The sequence below is a fragment of the Hesperophylax consimilis genome, chromosome 3 (genome assembly GCF_061612785.1).
Source record: "Hesperophylax consimilis isolate HC1 chromosome 3, BYU_Hcon_1.0, whole genome shotgun sequence".
Lineage (NCBI taxonomy): Eukaryota > Metazoa > Arthropoda > Insecta > Trichoptera > Limnephilidae > Hesperophylax > Hesperophylax consimilis.
The window spans coordinates 40,866,158-40,886,061 of record NC_142838.1 but is presented as its reverse complement, the minus strand read 5'-3'; the positions used below and the strand labels follow the sequence as shown (position 1 = coordinate 40,886,061).

General features: G+C 33.3%; 1 protein-coding gene across 1 annotated transcript; it reads right to left on the bottom strand.

Moving 5' to 3' along the window:
- Window positions 1-186: 186 nt before the first annotated feature.
- On the bottom strand, window positions 187-19,611 carry LOC149425503 (uncharacterized). Its single transcript, XM_089651147.1, has 6 exons — window positions 19,429-19,611; window positions 16,838-17,051; window positions 5,422-5,610; window positions 3,061-3,167; window positions 1,369-2,433; window positions 187-1,014 (listed from the first exon to the last, which is right to left on the bottom strand). The coding sequence occupies exons 1-6, from the start codon at window positions 19,528-19,530 to the stop codon at window positions 874-876; spliced, it is 1,818 nt and encodes a 605-aa protein (XP_089507273.1). The 5' UTR covers window positions 19,531-19,611; the 3' UTR covers window positions 187-873.
- Window positions 19,612-19,904: the final 293 nt, after the last annotated feature.

The window sequence follows — 19,904 nt, the reverse complement described above, 5'->3', positions numbered from 1 at the left end:
ATTCAAAAAGTTATCGTAAACGCTCCTGAAAAATTTTAAATAATTCCATGAAATAACATTAGCATTTGGAAAATATTTGTCAAGGTTTGCAAATTTTTAAATATTTATTTTTGTATTAAATGAAAAAAAGTGAAGTGAAAATAACTAACTTTTGACTAATTAGATGTTTTTTTTAGTTTTGTGTAAAGTAGTAATTACAGTTTACATGACAAAAATCAAGGCAAGTGACTTTAAAAACTCGGTTTGACTTCAAAACATGAATATGTATTTTTAATTGCATATGTCTATTCGTAATACTTAAATCCGTAAGAGACATTCATCTGCTTTCAAGACATATTGTCAAAAAAGGAACAAATTCTTAAGCAGCAAGGAAATATAACAAGAGAATGACGAGTTATTATTAACTCGCTTAAAAAGTTATTCCAAAACACTCAATCTCCAAACAAATGACTCTGGAAACAGAGGATATTTAGGTTCTGACAAAGGTACAAGAAGCAAACTTTATGAATAATTTTTTTATGAAACATTCTAATGCTTAGCATGAATTAACATAATATCACACAAAGTTTTCACAATACTTTTTGAATGAATTAGCCAACACGTCGACTTGGGGGTATCGAAGGTGCCCCGTTGTGGGGGCACCCCCGATATTATTGATTATTTATTTAAAAAATGTAATATTCTGAATTTATTTTAAAGAGTGCACATATTTTGACAATTTCCAGGATTAAGAAGTGTACTATGTTAATTACTTTAAGATTTCACTGGATAAAGTTTGTCTCTTAAAAGAAGTGTTGGAGGGTGCCACCTCTACCCTATGTATGTAGAAAACCTCTAGGACCTACATGGTGGATTCATATAATATGATAAAAGTTAGTCTTCTTCTTCCGGTAGTTTATCAATATTAGGGTCGATAGACTTGTATGTGCCCGCCGGAACGTCTTTATCTCTGTCCAGTCGGGATTTGCCGATCCTGCCCATCCCGGGCTGGTAAATTGCAATGCTGGGGCGGTCCTAGCAATTATAAACAAATTTAGTAAAATGAAAACAATCCTAGTAAATAAAGATATACTAAAATGAAAACAATAATTCATTTAAGAAGACTATAAAGGAAGTTGATTTTAACCCTCCCATAACCATGTGGGGTAACTGAGTTACTCCAAAATAATTAATATGCACCAACAAAATAAAAAATGTATGCAACAACCAAGTCTCGCCATTCATCATATCTACTAAAGTTATTTAAATTAAAATTGATTGTTTTGTAAAAACAGTAGAGGCAAGTGCATAACTGGATATTAAATAAAAAAAATTAACAATTTTTGTCAATCAAAAAAAATATGAGCATGTATTATCATAATTAGTTACCTTGTTTCTTATCCTGCGCTCAGGCCTGGTCTCGCTGGTTTTATGCCTGTGGGAAGATGGGTTGGTATCTTCATCATTGGTATCCTGAGACTTATCATCCAGTGACTTGTGTCTCCGGAGAGGAGCAGCTTCGTCCGAGGGGGATTTCTTCTCACTGGACTCCAAGCTGCTGCGACGCACCATCGGATCATTTGCTTCATTTTCTGGAGACAGGTTATCCACAACTGATTCATCCAAACTTTTGAAAGTCTCTATTTTCTTAGTAGATTTTGTGGTTTCTTTAATTATTGTAGTCTCTTCTTTGGGCTTGGTTATAACGAGGGCAGAAACCTTTTCTTTTTTCAATTCAGTGGTAATTACTTCAGCAACCGGACCGAGGTCTTCTGTAGATATTGTGGAATCCGGATTGTTTCCTTCTATTTTCATTTTGTTAACAGTTTTATCCAATTCCTCAATAACTTTACTCAAATCTTCGGCTTTATACTGGGGTAGCTGAGTGAAGGGCTTGATATTACTGCTGATAAGGGAAGCTTTGGCAGTTATTTTAGGTTTCTCCGAAGCAATCTCGTGTGTGGATGTGGTGACAGAGCTTTTGGGAGTTGCTTTTGACTCTGGGGAAGTGATCAAATCATCTTGCTCAACTTCCTCCATTTTCCTGAAAGAGGGCAGTTTTTCAGGTTTCCTTTCATTTAGTTTCAGCTTGTCTCTGCGACTGTCACTATATTTCTTCACTTCTTTGATTTTATCTCTGGGCTGCTCTCGCTGGCGATCTTTCCTCTCTCTGCGGCTCCCCTTTTCATCAGCACCGGAATATTCCACATCTTTTCCTTTAGAATAATCTTTCTTTTCATAGTCCGGCTTTTTGCGCTGCTCCTCTGGCTTCCGCACTTCCCTGTAACCCTTACTTCCCGGTTTAACGTATTTCGACTCCCTGGGCTCGACAGAACTTTCGCTTTTGGTTGAAACGGGAACATCATCTTTTTTCCTGGAAAGTGGTTTCTCCTTTTCAATATCGCGAGGTATAATTTTTTTGATCTTCTCATCTTCTTCTGGAATCTCGTCTTCCTGAAAACACACAAACAATATATTCATTTGACTACCACACAAGTGTGCCATCCTTGAACATCTGTTCAATACAATATTCAGTGGTCAAGAGATATAACACACATCATTTCTAAAAATCCTATTTTTTAAAGTTATTCAATCATAATAATAAAATGATAACATCACAAAGCATCCATGTTTAAATTTTCACTATTCTATACATATTTAAAAAAAAAAAAATACTATTTTATCACCAAAAAGCTTTGTGAGCCACTTTTTCAGCTTAATGATTTTGTGGCTTGGTTCCCTTGACATCTACGGCGACGATATGAATGAGCTACTTAAGTATGTCCAGCAGACCAGTTCAATGGAACAAAGCGCATTGTCTCAGTAATGTATATTTACTCTATTAATTCAATTATGCATTAATTTCAATTCAATTATTTAATTATGCATCTTTCAAGCATTTGAACAAAATAAAATATACATTTCAAATAAAGAGTTATTAATTCATAAAATAATTTTGGTACATACTTTGTCGTTTGTCTGATACACGACAAGTCGTTACAAACTTACCTACACACCAACAATCTAAATTAGTATTTTTAATTAGGACACAAAAAGGAATAGTTATATGTAATGTATTACCTTTCGGTTTCTTGGTCTACGCCTCTGCCTATCTTCCCTCCTCCTTCTCTCATCTCTCCTCCTGGCAGCCAGAAACTCCAAAAGAGGGGTGGTTGTTTCTTTTTTCTCTGCAAAACCACAATAAATTCCATTAGAGTATAAACGCACTGAAGGCCTTCTGTTTTTTCTTGTTCTTTCATTGGTTCCATGAAACTGTTGTCCGGTTACCCTTTTATTTAACCCTAGGCATGGCATCCTACCGCGACCTGGCACTTCTTAGTGTGCCAGGGGTAAAATACCAATTGCCAGTAAAAACGCCAACTGGCACTATTTCCCAATAACTATTACTTTATTATAATCTTCTATTATATTATATTTTCCAGCTAAATAAGCATTCTTTATAATAAAAATGAGTCTTAACACATTGTCGTCGGGACACGGCCTTTGCCGTTTTTCGCGGACTGTCGGTCAACTGCGGGACACGGCAAATGCCGTTTTTGTCGACTGTCGGTTTTTGGCGGGAAACGGCATTATACGGGTTTGTTATCAGCGTGAAATACTATAATTCATAAGTGGAATGGGCTCTTCAATTAGGCGAGGCAACCGCAAAAGACTCTTTTTTGACAAGATGCAATCAAACATATAAGTTATTGAGTGTGCGCCTTCGACCTTAGGCGACACTGTTCAATTTACGCGATCAGATTTCACACATCCAGCGATTGTAAAATTGCAGGCATGGCAAATATATATTATTATTTATTATATAACTATATGATATGAATAAACATGTTATCTTTTACTGGAATTTTCAAATATTGAATATTGAATGCTATTTACTGAATTAATATCAGGTTTTTATATTCAGCTTTGAAATGTGGTGAAATTATGATGTAATCAAAGCAATTATAATTTATTTTTGATGATCAAATGTCATATATCATTTCTTTGAAAATTTCAATTGAAAATATTATTTGGTTTAGAAATTGTGTCAATTTTAGGAAAGCAATATATTAATGCGCTAATCGCGAAAAACACCCGCTATAGGCTAGAGTCTATTGTTTGAAGCGCCCGACTACAATGTGTTAAGAGGCTTTCCTGTAAATAATTACAGCACAATGGACCTTCGAAAATCGGAATCATGACATTTGACAAGGATTTTGCGATGCTCTTTGTCACAGATAAAATAAACATATTTCAAGTGACGAAACGACAAGCTAGAATAATTTTAACCTCTTGTTTGCCAGCGTATCATTAAAAATACTATTAAAAAATCATTTCTCTGAATAACTAATTAAATTAAGGAAATTAATGACATTTGGTTTGACACGAAACTCAACTTTATCAAGCATATAAAAATAATAACCAATAAAGCTTTGAAAATGTTGGGATTTATTTTAAGGGTATGGGGCCGTTCAAGTATTATGTAAGCACTATAGGGGGGCAGAGGGGTCTTTGCTTTGCTTATTTTTGATGACATGGGGGGGTCGAGATAGTGATCACGTCAGCACTGCTCAGCAGTAGTTATTTTTTTTTTACACATTGGCAACCCACACATTGTCTATGTTTGAAAACCGAATATATATTCGGGGATTCCCACAAATAATTAATACGTTTAGGTACTCGCTTAAAAAACAGAATACATTAACAGAAAAATGCACATAGGTACCAATTTTTACGTAAGCATGGGAGGGGGGGGGGGGTAAGAGCTTTGCTTAGTTTTGGTGACAAGGGGGAAGAGGGGGTAAATAATTGTAATAAATCTGCTTACGTAATACTTGAACGGCCCCTATCTAGTGATTTCAACAATGTCAATACTGTAAAAACATTATATATGTCACTAGTAAGGAGTCATATAGAATAACATTTCATGGTTTGGTCAAATTATGAGGTTCATTCACATGCGATTGAAAGAATCCAAAATAAATTTTTAAAATATGTAAATTTTAAAATGGGCATTCCTAGAGAATGCCTAAATTACGATAACGTACTTTGTTCATTAAATTTAATAAAATTATTTGATCGTAGAATCATTTCCGATTTAACCTGTTTGTATAAAATCATTAATTCAATGTTTGATACCCCTGATTTATTATATGTAATATCTTTTCATAATCCAAGCAGGTCAGTTACAAGACAGTATCTACCATATTATTGTAGCAATTCTATATCAACATCCCAATATAACAACACACTATCTGGTAAGATGGTACATTTTACAAAAATATAATTTTGCAAATAACAAGCAATTTATTACGAAAATAGAATCATCAGCTGGCGCACGGCGAAAATTTAGCATCGGCGATCAAGAAGATAAGATACATTATTACCTTGCCAATAGAATAGATGATTGCCAAGAGGAAAGTATAAGCAGTTTGGACAAACCTTCAGTCGGTTGGTATGAATACTCCATCTTTGGTTCCCTGGAGTCACTGTCAGTTTCCTTCAAGCTTTCCAGGAATTCCAAATAAGTAGAGTCGGTCTCCATAGTTCCAGACTTGGGATCCTTCTTGCGACGCTTCTTTGGCAATCTTTGGAATGGAGCATACTCCACAATGGCGGGAAATTCATTTCCTAAAAATAAAAAATTATTAAAATAAGTTTTGGGTAACTTTTAATTAATTGTGGCAACACTAGGCCGTAGGCAAATTCAAGTCTAGCTTGCTACACTCCAGTCGACATCTCTACACCCTGCATCAATTTTTTTAACCTCGCTACATCGTTACCCAGCAATAATTGAACACCACCTGGTAATGTCCCAATACCGTAAAACGTTCCTACTTTGCTCCTGCGAGGTAACTGTGCTCCAGTAAAATAAAAAGATTTGACTTTTTCTAGATGGAAGCACTCGCGTATTTTAGTCATTTAAAAAGTGAAATCGGTAAATACTATTCTTCCTTTGGCAACACTAATATGACAGATTGCCGGAAGTCGAACTTTTTTTGACATTCTCTGTCATGACCTTTGAGTGTGAGCTTGCTGTGGTTTACGTTCTCCGTCAAAATCCATTTGCATCTGAGAATTTTTTGGACGAATAGAGATGAGTGTTATCTCATTTTATAAGGAATTTCATTAACTAATTGTGGACAAAATATTTTTTAATTTGGTGTGATATTTTTGGAATAATAGGATATTTTCGAGATTGGGTATTCTTTGCACATACTTTTGGGGATACAATGCTCCTGGAGCAATGTACCCCAATGGAGGAATTTATCCCCTAAATATGCAACCTCTCTTAGATCGACTTCCCTGTACTGGTCCTATAGATAAAGAGGCCATAAACAGTTCTTTCTTAGAGAACCTTCAAAACAAAAGAGTCGAATGGACTAACGGCACAGAAAGGACGTAAAAAGCTAAAGTTAGTGCCAGGAATGAGCGTTGCAGAGCAATTACTAACAGAACCAGAAGAAAATATTGTGCAACAGATTTTATCGGAAACGACTGAGGAAATGGTAAACATCATGCCCAGCACGAGTTCCAGAAAAACTCGTAGCAATCATAACTGTAGTGAGGCTAGTGATAGAATGTCATTGAGAGATTCGTCTGAAGGACTTTCTGATTTGGAAAATGAACCACCTAATGCTTTCGAAGGCCAAAATCAACTAGATTTGCAACCGTTAGTGAGAGAGGTGGGCCGGTAGGTATGTCATGTTTTTATACGAAGGAGAAATGTTTCCAGGGGTAATAACAAAATTCGATGGGAATGGGCCCACTATTTCGGCAATGGCCCGTTCATTAACAAATTGGAAGTGGCCAAAAGCTAAAGACGAAATTATATATAAATGGAGCGACATCCTGGGATGCATAAATCCACCAAAAATAATGGGAAGACGCGAGTTTTACTCTGTACCCGAGTTAAACCACTTATGGGGGGTTTAACTCATAAATTTGCAATGTTAAATGTTATTTTTTGGAAATTTTATTGCGTTTTCTACTTGATTACCAAAGGACCATGTCTTGCTTTGTTGAAAATTACATTGAAAGTTATTTTTAAATTTAACCAAGCATTTTTTTACTATGAACCAAAGTTATGTTGATGAATCTCTCAAAAATATATGTGATTTTCATTTATAGTTGCATTTTTCTTAATCCTGGGTCATTTTCCGATAGCGCAAAGTAAAAAAAGTAACGTATTTTATTGCTCCATAGCATAAATAAACGTAAAACTTAAGGAAAAACAAGGTGGAGCAAAGTTACCCTTATCAAAGGAACTACTTTGCTCCAAAAAAAAAGTTTTAAAAAATCAAAACAAACCATTAAACTTTAAAAAAATTCCTGTCTTGCTAAAGCTTAAATGTGCTTCTGATCGGTCAAACCAATAGAAGAGATGTACAATATGTCTTTCTCAATTTACAATAAAATTTATGAAAGTGGAGCCAAAATTGGTGCAAAGTAGGAACGGTTTACGGTATATTATTATATACACAAATGATTTCATATACTTTAATTTGCTTTTTGACGAATTTATTTCCTAGATGGGATTATGTGTTGCGCGAACTGTCTGAACCGTCTCCAAGGCGCAATGTGAATGGATTATTATTTTCCCACAAGTCTGCTATATCCTTAGACAATAATCAGGAACACGATTCTCTCATATTATTCATACACCCTAAATAATTGGGTATGAATTGAGATTTTCACAGCCAAAAATATGTATTCTTGTTATTTTTTAATGATAAATTAATGTTTATAAGACAAGGTTTTTATGCATAGCACAAAGGATAACAAATTATTATAAGCATAATATATGCTTATAATAATTAGTTTATCATTAAAAAATAATAATATTTGACAAGTCAAAATATTTCACCAACAAGTGTAGATATAATATATCTCTACGCCATCTAGTGGGAAAATCGGCACTAACAAAGCTTTTCCTACAAAAATTAATTTGGTTGTTTACAGGTGAAAATATATTAAGAAGTAATTGTCGATTGAAGTATATTGAATTATTTGGCGGGTTGGGAATAAGCCGATGTAGCTCAGTAGTACATAGCACCTGACCGGACATCAGAAGGTGCGGGTTCCATTCCCGTCGGCGGGATTTATTTTTACTCGGGAGATATTTTCAACTAGTATGGATATTTTTTTATTGGTTTTCAAGCTACAATCCCGTTAAACTGCAATAAAGCAGTTTGTCAACAGGATGTTAATGATCAATTACATACATACACACATAATATTATTACTATAACTATACAATTAACACACCTAAATTAATATAAACTATCTCTATTTAGTTACCATTGTTTCAGCATATATCTCAATCTATTTGTAGAATCGCAATTTTTTATATTAATGGGTAACATGTTAAGCATTTTTGGCAAGTTAAATTCTAGGGTTCGCCGTCCGTATTTATTATTATATTTTGGAACAAGCATTCCTTCATTCTTTATAAACCTTGTATTACATTCATGTTCCACTTTCCTTTTATAATCAGACTCAGATATATGTTGAATCAATATTTTGTACCATAATAAGGCCTGCACCGGTAATATTGTTAAATTCCGATACAACAATGATATGTTTCGTCTCTGTGAAAAAATATGTTTTTGAGCTAATAACTTAACCATAGAATTTTGTACTGATTACAGGTAGTTTAAATTAGTTTTACAAGAGTGACCCCAAGTAGTTAAACCATACCGTAAAGTTGATTCTGCGAGTGATAGGTAAATAATTTTTAAAATATTCACCGGAACGAAACATTTCAGTTTGTATATCCTACCCACTATCGCTCTCAGCCGCTTGCAAGTTTTGTTTATTTGTGTATCCCATTTGAAATGACAATCAACAGTCACCCCCAAATAAACGTATTTATTTACCAGTTCAGTACTTTCACACATACAGGGCTGTAAAATGTTTTGATGAATACATATAAAGTTATGTGAAATTATTTTAGGCATGATCTGAAATGAAGCATGTGGAGACCGTATGTGCATCAATTTAGTTTTCTTGGTATTAATGATTAGACCTGCGTCATGTGACCATTTTATCAGGGACGTAAAGTCATGTTGCATATATTTAATCGCAATGGATAATTCATCATTTAATCGCAATGGATAGTTCATCAGATATGACAAGAGCAGTGTCGTCAGCATATACAAAGTGTCTTACATATTTAAATATTTTTTTTCATTATTGATACAAATATAATATAAAGGGTTGGACCCAAAATCGACCCCTGCGGGACTCCAGCACAGATTTTTTTCTCCCACTCATTTTTTATAATATTTTTACACAGATATGTCTATTAAATAAATAATTTTTAAACAAATTAAGTAGGTTACCTCTAATTCCAATTGCTTCTAAGATTTTTAATAATTTCTGTGGGTCAATTGTATCAAACGCTTTGGAGTTATCTATAAATAGTACTAAAACATGTCTTTTATGGTTTAATTCATTATTAATATAATTTGAAAAATCCTGTAATAAATTCTCTGTGCTTTTTTTTCTTTTGAAAGCCATATTGTTTTTGGTCTATAATGCCAAATTTTTCTAAGTATTTATTTAATTTTAAGGAAATATATTTTTCAAAAATTTTTTCAAGTGCAGGCAAGATACTGATAGGTCGATAGTTTCCTATTTCTGAGTGCTTTCCTCCTTTGTATATAGGTCTAATAATAGCACATTTAAGATCATTTGGCAATTCAGCTTCTATAATAAGTCTATTAACTAAGTGCGTTATAATGGGTCCTAAAATATCTATATGTCTTTTTATGTCGTACATTCTTATGTTGTCCATTCCCAAGGATTATGAATTTTTCATTTTCTTAACAATATTTTTTATCTCAGTGAGAGTTGCCTTTGGTAAATACATACTGTGAGGTAATTCTATTTGATTAACATTGGATGCCTTAAAATCACATCTGTGTAACATTTGGCTTATACTATCTGAGAAATAATTTACATATTGGTTTGTTACACTTTCCACCGTCTGTTCCTTTAACACATATCGTGAGATGACTTCATCACAATTACTTTTAGTTTTTCTTCCCAACATTTTATTTATTTCATCCCATGTTTGCTTAGTATTATTGAAACTATGTTTGAATTTATCTTTAAAATAACATTTTTTTCTTTTAGTAATTAATTTGTTAACATTATTTAATTGTACCTGTATTCATTTTCATAAGTTTTATTACAAGGAGAATTTTTCCATCTTCGAACAATAAATCCCTTCTTTTTATTAACTCTAAAATATCTGTAGTTATCCATTTTTTGATTGCATGTGGTCTTTTGGTTGGTTTTTCAAAAAATGACACAGTGCTTTTTTGATATAAATTAATGAAATTATTTTTAATTTGATGATACAAAAAGGTACTTTCTTGTTCATTAAGTAAAGAATTCCAGTGTATTTCTCGGATGTGATTATCAATATGTTTTTTGGGACAAAATTGTTATCTTTTTCATGTTTTTTAATGGTTCTTTTTGCACATCATATTTAATATTAACGGCTGTCATATAGTGATCTGCTATGGAAATCTCGCATACACACGCTGATAGCGAGTCCACTTGTTTAAGCCCGTTACTGTACCTAACGTATATATGATCTATGCGTGATTGTGTTATGCGCCCGCTAACAATTGCTTCCCGCGTCACACCGTCTATGCATTTGATCAAATAATTGCTTGCAAGAATATTTTCATGAGTTTACTACAGGATCATGAAAATTCATCAAGTTTATATTAGTTTCCCCAAAGAACAAAACATTGTCTCGAAGGCCTATGAAATCCGTCAGAATAGATTCAATTTCCCCAATAAAAGATAGTTTGTTAAGATTCGGTGGTCGATATATCGCTAATATACTCAAACTTTGTTTATTTGGAAGAGTAATTACACCAAAAACATTTTCAAAATAATTTGATTCTAGTGGTGATTGTTTAAATACCATACTGTTTCTTATATATAGCGATATGCCCCCACCTGATTTATTATTACGACAATAGTTGTAATTTGAATAGCCCGGAATCTCATACATATTAATTTGGTCAGCTTGTATATTTGTTTCGCTAATCATTAAAATATCTATACGCTCCCAACAATTTCTTAAATAAACATGCAAAACATCCCAATTCTTTGTCATTTTTATATTTATTTCAATTTAAATGCAGTTTGTAAGAAATATTGGGTAATCTAAAATATTAACAATAATGAATTTCGTCAGAATGAGTACTGCAACACCTCTATTATTATTTTTGTTTATTGTCGTCTGAATATATTTAAAATAAGAGTGCCGCCGCTGATAAGCAATCGGCAGTGACTCATGATTTGTAAATGTCTTGTTTAACACTATGGGGCCATTCAAGTATTACGTAAGCAGATTTATTACAATTATTTACCCCCTCTTCCCCCTTGTCACCAAAAGTAAGCAAAGCTCTTACCCCCCCCCCCCCCTCCCATGCTTACGTAAAAATTGGTACCTATATGCATTTTTCTGTTAATGTATTCTGTTTTTTTTTTATTGATTCATAAGCAGCACTTATAAAATAGACTTAGGATAGAGGACTTTAATGCACATAATATTCATTTAAACAAACTAAGCGAGTACCTAAACGTATTAATTATTTGTGGGAATCCCTGAATATGTATTCGGTTTTCAAACATAGAAAATGTGTGGGTTGCCAATGTGTAAAAAAAAAATAACTACTGCTGAGCAGTGCTGACGTAATCACTATATCGACCCCCCCACCCCAGGCTGAATATTTAAATTATTGATTTTAATTAAAATAGTTAATTTATTCTGCATTGTAATCGATTATTTGTTTGGCAACTTTTAACATATATTATTTAAGATTTTCACGGCCAAAAGTATTTTTGTTATTTGTTTTTGGGGTATTATGCCGTGTTAACATATAATTTCTAAACTTACATGCTATACTATTTGGTAGGGAAATTTTTTTGTTTCTTTTGATTAGAATCCCAGTAGTTGGCACATTTGGGGGGGCAGTCCAGAGATTTACATTCCCGGTATTGGTGGTCTCCGGCGCAGTGCATACATCTTGGATCCTTTATTTTATCTAGGCATTTATGTGCAGTATGGCCAAATCTTAGACAATGGTCGCATTGTGTTAAAGGGTAGCAGTCTTCAACATATATCCTCAAGAATCCTAAGTTGACACGTTTTTTCCTTATAAGGTAATCTCTCATGTTTCCATTTGTTTCGACAATTATATTGTGGGATTTATTTCTTTTGTTGTCGGTGATAGCTTTCACCTGAAATATATCAGGATTTTGATCTGTCATTATTTTAATGTCATCATTTTGGAGTCTTAAGAGGAACGGCTGCGGTGCCTATTTCATACAAAATTTAAATTTGGATTTACGGCTAAAATACTAGAGTAAACTGTTTTTTTTTTTTTTTTAGTTAAAAGACATGGTATGTATAAAGTACGGATATGGATCAGATTTTCGATTTTTGCCTTAAATTATAGAATATAGGCCCCAGAAGATGACGATTTTACATGATTTTACGAGGCATCTTTGGCAATTTTTTGTGACCAAATGAAAGATATTTTTGAAAAAATCTCACATATCCTGTCTCAGGCATATAATGAACTATACAATAAAATTTGAATCTTCACTGAAAAAAGTTTTATTTGCTTCAAAAGCCGAATTTGGTGGCCACAAATTCAACATTTATTTAACTAGCTTTTTTGTTATTGTCTCATTCGCACTTTCTTGAGTCGGGCTGGCTAGGGTAGGTAGGGGGGGCCGGGGGGCAGGGGCTCGGGAGAGATCGCCCGCCTAACAAATACATGCATACATACCTACGTCAATCGTCCTTCATTTTTATTATTATTGCTAGTGTATGTATATGTGACATTCGCAGTCAGCCCGCGCGGACATATAATTGACGAATTTTTTACTTTGTTTACGAATAATATTATTTTTAAACTCCACAGTTTTTAACCGAAGCATCCCCAAATAATTTATTTCATTCAACATGGGTAAGTAATCATTATTTGAGCATTTTTAACAATGATAATTAGGTTATGAATTAGGGTACTTACGTTATTGATTTTTATAAAATGTTATTTGTGTTTTAGAATTAAATGTCCATTTACTGCAGCAAGTTTAACGCCTATCGAGGCAATACTTTCCGGAAAAATAAAGTATTGCGAGTTGTGTGAAGGCAATCTATTTTTGAAAAGAACGCACGATTACTTCTTTCAAATTCAGGGGCAGCTTCACGTAACTCGCAGATTATTTTGTACACCTTTAGGAGTGATGTTTGAAAGAATTGAACGTGACGACCAGTTCTGGCAGAATAAAATGGATAAGCCACTGGAGACATTTTATATGGAATGTATTTTGCCAGAATTGGTCGATCCAAGATATCATCGGAAGATGCCACTTCGCAAAAGATGTTCATATTCCGAGAAACAGCTAAAGTCATAGTTTTGTTTAGATATTAGTGTTAGTTTTGTTAGATTCTACACAGTATACATTTTGTAATAATTAGTCTATCTGACGGGGTATTAGGGTACTTCACTACTATACAGCTTGTTGACAACTTATTGAGAGATTGGTAGTGAAATACGTCCTAATTGTAATTGTATTATTATCTACCTGTGATTAATATCCACTTTAATTCCGTGATGTTTTAAAGATATGTTAAAGAAACTTGTATTATTTTGCTTGAACAGTTTGTGTCTTCGAAAATGCAATTTCTTATACACATACGATGGTCCTCTTTGATTGTGTGATAATTTTCTGATATTTATGTAATTATTTATTTGCTTATTTATATTGGAGTCTGTTCTTACTATACAACTACTACCTGTCCGACTTTTTTTATTTTTCACCTTGTGCACATGTATTGTGTAGATTATAAAATAGGATTTTTTTCAGTATAAAAAATCTGGGACTAACTACCATAAATGTATTCCTCACTGCCTAGAATGGACGGAAATAATTATACCGATTCATTGAACATTTTTAATAAAATATGCTTGTTGCTATTATTCTTGCTGTTATTGTTTTATTATTGTGCTGCTATTTTTATGGTTATTTTTATTTATAGTTGTATTACTTAATTTTGTTGTTCACATAATATTCTTCTTACATAACACTTAAAAATAATCTCGACCAAAATCTCAGTGATAAAGTCAGTGCGTGTTCGGAATTATATACACAGCGACACGACTTTATAACATTCTTCCAGATAAAATAAAAAAAATGTGATTCACAAAAAATTTCAAAGGTAATGTAAAAATTAAAAAATAAAAGGTTACCTATGTCAAAAGTAACGGTAAGGCCTTTACCGGTGCACTCACACAAATTTTAAGTAAGTGTATATTTCTATTCTCTACAATTATATTACTTACTGTTCATATATTATTTACTGCTGTTAATTCTATGTACTTATCTAATTTATAAACTTATACACCCATTATTACTATTATTATAATTTCGTCTGTGGCCAGCTGCCACAGTAGCAAGTGTACAATTTCCGTATCTGTGATGACTGTGGGACTAATGGAATGACTGTGTCTGCTAATGGAATGAACTAAACGAAAGGGACATTTCACCGACTTCGTGCAAATATTCAAGCATTGAACTTAATTTCCTTTTTATTTAATCTCATATTATCTAACTTTTTTTGATCGCTTGCAACGTCAGCCGTACTAAAAGCCAGGTACTCCCTTTCGCACCCCCGCTCCACGCTCCGTTAGAGAGGGACACAGGACAATAATTATTTTTGCGGGAGTCGAAATTTCGTCCGCGAAAACAACGCTCTTAAGTCTGTTAAAAATTCTTCTTTTGTGTAATTTGTTTGTATTCCTTTGAATATTACACATGGTTTTTTTCTTTGTATTTCTTCTGCCGTAATGTCTTTTTTGATATTTTGTTTATTTCAAATTTCAGTTTGGTTGCATCTTCTTTTTTAGGGCAAGTTATAATTAATCTGTTGTTAGTTATTTTTTTCATGCTGTTTACTCCGATGCCCAGAGCAGATATTTTAATTTTATTTTGTATTGTTTCCTTAAGGTTAAACGCAACGCTCGTTGTATTCTACGTGTTCACAGATGGCGTTAATTAATTAATTTTGTTTAAATACGCTTTTGCAAGGTATTGCTTTACAATACTAAGACAAATCATTTGTTTGCGCCTGTATATACGCAATATAAATATGAATCAATAGTTTTGTTCGTTTAAAGACTTAATTCTTTCGAGAAAGGCATACAAATACAATATTGGATTGAATCATCGGTACAATATTGTATTTGTATGCCTTTCTCGAAAGAATTAAGTCTTTAAACGAACAAAACTATTGATTCATATTCATATTGCGTATATACGGGCGCAAACAAATGATTTGTCTTAATATTGTAAAGCAATACCTTGCAAAAGCATATTTAAACAAAATTAATTAATTAACGCCATCTGTGAACACGTAGAATACAACGAGCGTTGCGTTTAACCTTAAGTTGGTCTTTATTTTGGTTTGTATTTAATGATGTTATTATAATTGGAAAGTTTTTTTCTTCAATCTCTTCTTGGTGATGGTTGGTTTTTACTGCTAACGGCGCTGTTACACCATGTATAAAAATATTTATTATAAAATTTGCAAACCTTGACAAATATTTTCCATATACTAAATTAATGTTGTTTCATTGAATTATTTTTAATTTTTCAGTATCGTCTATGGTAAACTTTTAAATACAAATACAAAGTGGTACATTCTCTCTTTCTAACTGTTTAAACCATGTTATTGTAACAATACTGCGACTGATGCAGAACAAAATTCTTTAATATATCGCCTGCATAGATTAGGAAATGAATACTTTGATATCAATGATGAAGAAAATCTGTTATCATATAAATGATGCATAAAAAAATATTTTTTACGTATACAAGAATCAAAAGATAAGTAATAAAGCATACATTATCGGTACTCTGATAATTGATAATCATTTATGTTTGGCATAATTGACAAATAATTCTTCTAAGTCATTATTAAGAATTATTTTTTTCTTACCTTTTGTACTTCTTTTTAATAATGTATTCTTTATAATTAACTTAACTTTATGTTTAACCTTACATTTTACACCGTAAATTATAATTTATACTTTGCACTTTATATTTAACCTTTACACTTTATACCGTATATTATACTTTATATTTAACCTTTACACTTTATACCGTATATTATACTTTATACTCAACTTTATATTTAACCTTTACACTTTATACCGTATATTATACTTTATACTCAACTTTATATTTAACCTTTACACTTTATACCGTATATTATACTTTATACTCAACTTTATATTTAACCTTTACACTTTATACCGTATATTATACTTTTACTCAACTTTATATTTAACCTTTACACCGTATATTATACTTTATACTCAACTTTATATTTAACCTTTACACTTTATACCGTATATTATACTTTATACTCAACTTTATATTTAACCTTTACACTTTATACCGTATATTATACTTTATACTCAACTTTATATTTAACCTTTACACTTTATACCGTATATTATACTTTATACTCAACTTTATATTTAACCTTTACACTTTATACCGTATATTATACTTTAAACTTTATGCTGTATACTTTATACCTTGTACTTTTAACTAAACTTTTATATTTATGTTAATGGCACATGTCGTGCCGTTTGTATTTAAATAAATAAATATATCTCACCACAGTACAAAAAGTGATAGCGTGGCTTTTGTCCGTGTCAGGTTGGAGAAATATCTCCCAAAAAGAGTCTAGGGGTTAAAAAAAGCGGCTAAAGTTAACCGAATGAAAATAAATATGTGTAATGTTTCCTACCTTTTTCATCCAAGAAAATGTAATCATCAAATTTATCCCGGAACAGGAAGATGTCATCGACATTGACAAAGTTGATGTAGGCCCGTGAAAACAAATCGGGGGTTAGGGACGGGTCAGGCTTGGAGAAGTAAAAGTAATCGTGTTCCGGAATGGGCGACACTTGCTCCAGGAAATCTTCTTCGTTCATATTGGGTGGCAATCTCCGGCATACTATCTGTAATGTAATGAAGGACGAAAGATACATTATTGTAGTTACCGAATGAATTTGACATTGAAAATAAAAGCATGGTAAAATTTTAATTACGACTACCACACTTTCATTAACTCCCTCACAGGAGTCATCTTTGGGAATACTATGCTATATGTGGAGGGTCTTTTTGAGGAGGAAGGAGTGAGGAAACAGAGGCAGGCAAATCGTTCCACTGCCGAGATGTTGAACTCAAGAACGAGTCGTAGAAGCGACCCGTTCTTATGTGACAAAATGTCAATTTTTTTATTTTTTTTATATTAACTCCACACAGGAGGCCCTGAAGAAAATAATTTCCCTCAGGGCCTATGTCATCTTTGGGGATGCTGTGTGGAGGGTCTTTTTGTGGAGAGGAAGGAGTGAACATGGGTCTTGAAGAGTCCCATGTTGTAGGAGGGAGGAAACACAGAGGCCGGCAGTTCGTTCCACAGCCGAGCTGTTGAACTTAAGAACGAATCGTAGAAGCGACCCGTTCTCATGTGACAAGTGTCAACCGTGTACAAATGTTGGGCACGCGTTTGGCGTGTATCCCGACTACGCACCGGTGCCGAAGGGATCAATGACGCTAGTTCCTCAGAGCATCTTCCATTGTAATACCGATAGAACAAGGACAGCATACCTACCTGACGCCTGTGCTCTAAAGATTGCAGTCCGTTTGTTAAGATTGGGGAATCTATCAAACGGACCAACTGTGTATATATGGCGTTTGGCGTGTTTACCAACTATACACTGGTTTCGAAGGAATCAATGACGCTAGTTCCTCGGAGTATCTTTCACTGTAATACCGTTAGAACAAGGACAGCATACCTATCCGACACCTGTGGTCTAAAGATTGAAATACGTTTGTTGAGATATGGGGAATCTATTAAACGGACGTCCCGTTTCTGCAGTCAAAGGTTTTTTCAAGTATTTTGGAGCTCCAGACCAGAGGTGGCTGCCTAATTCAACATTGGGGGTACTTGCGATCTGTACAGGGTCAGCAGTTGTGTACTATCTGCAGTATCTGTGGGCCCTGTACAGTAAGCACATCTTCTGAGGCTAACTTGACTCTGGGTTCGATGAAGCATTTAGGGGGTATTTTACCACCCTCTTGAGAGCTTATCCAAAGGATAACACATATCAATAGATAAACGGCTAAATACTCACAAAAGGTAGAAAACTCAGCTCACTTATACAATATATAGTATTGGTATACTATTCATAGGTTTGAGTACCCAATTGTAAACTCGGACACTACAAATAAATAAATTGTAAATTGACAATATATATTATCCAATGGACATGCTATAAGAGGATGGCGAAATACCCCCTTTAAGCATAATTACCGCAAAATGTTTCTTTTTTAAAAACCCAAGCTAAGAACCTGAAAATCGATTTAACAACATAGGTACTTGGGCTCTTAATTTAGGTTTGAGGTAAATGTACAGAAAATGGGGACACGCTTAATATGAACATTTTATTTTAAAAACACTTTGAATTAGTTAGATAATAATGAGAAGTAAGTATTTCAGTTTCCGGAAATGGAAAATAATGCATTTTAATAGTTATTTCATTAAAATTAAAATCGATTATTCCCTTGGCGGCAATTGTTATTGATGTCCAAGTTTTAAGGTCAGTTTTTCTTCTCTTATTAGTTTAAGTATAATTATAAAAACTAGCCTAAAAAACTATTTTAATATTATTATGTCAAAACATGGCAAGAAGAAAATTCATCAAATTATCATCCGTTTTTTGACAAAATAGCTACTAAAATGCATTATTTTTCATTACCGGAAACTGAAATCACTTTTCTCATTGTTATCTAACTGATACAAAGTGTTTTTTCTATTAAAAGTGCATATTGACCGTGTCTCTATTTTCTGAATATTTACCGGATTTAACCTTTGAAATGCTGAGCTCCCACGACCTAAAACCTCTTTAGTGTGCCGAGGTTAAAATCCCCACACACAGAAAGCATTGTTTTCAGATTACCAATTAGATACACCTGCGCTCAATTATTTTTCATCTTTGACAGCTGAAATAGTTGTTTCTTATTATAATTTAGTTGAATCAAAGTGTTGTTCCAAAGAATACGCGTATTAATGATGTTAGTTGTAGGTAAAATTTTCCCAAATGTGTCTCGTAGTGGATGTAATGTAAAAGTAAGAATTTAAAAAAATCAAGAATATATGAGTCGATAGCTTTGAAAAATTCTATTTTAAACCTGGGGAAGAAATTATTAAAACCGTTAATTTAATATTTATCTTATTGCTGTCAGCGTTAAATTGCTAATGTAAAATAGGTAATTTGACAACAGGACAAGCAGCTTGATAACGTTTGACATATTTTTCAAATCAAAACAAACCTTGGTTAGCGGGCGACTTCTTTCTCTTTTTTCTTTTCCTTTGAATGCAGCTGATTTTGGGGAGCCTTCCGATTCGGGAGACACTTTGTCGTCTTCCGTCATGATTAATATTCTTATCACAATTATTAATTAATTGCTAAAATCAACTAAATTTCATATAAAATATAACGCAGCGAACGGCAGTGAATGACATACAATGCATAGATAAATTTGGATAAATTTGAAGTATACTAGAGATGGTCGATATTCCTATTATTTTTTTATGCGAGTAGCCGGTTATTATTGGAACGGGTTCCGAGCGAAAGGGGTTTGCCCTCAAGGTTCGTAGAAAATATATTTGACATATTTATACATTTTCTGCGAACCATGGTTTCATTATTTATGCTTGGTTTGCATGTTTACCCGCTGGAAACTGTAAGGGGGTCCCAGCTCTCATCCACTTGAAGGTTACATTTTTGGCGTATTGGTGATACTAT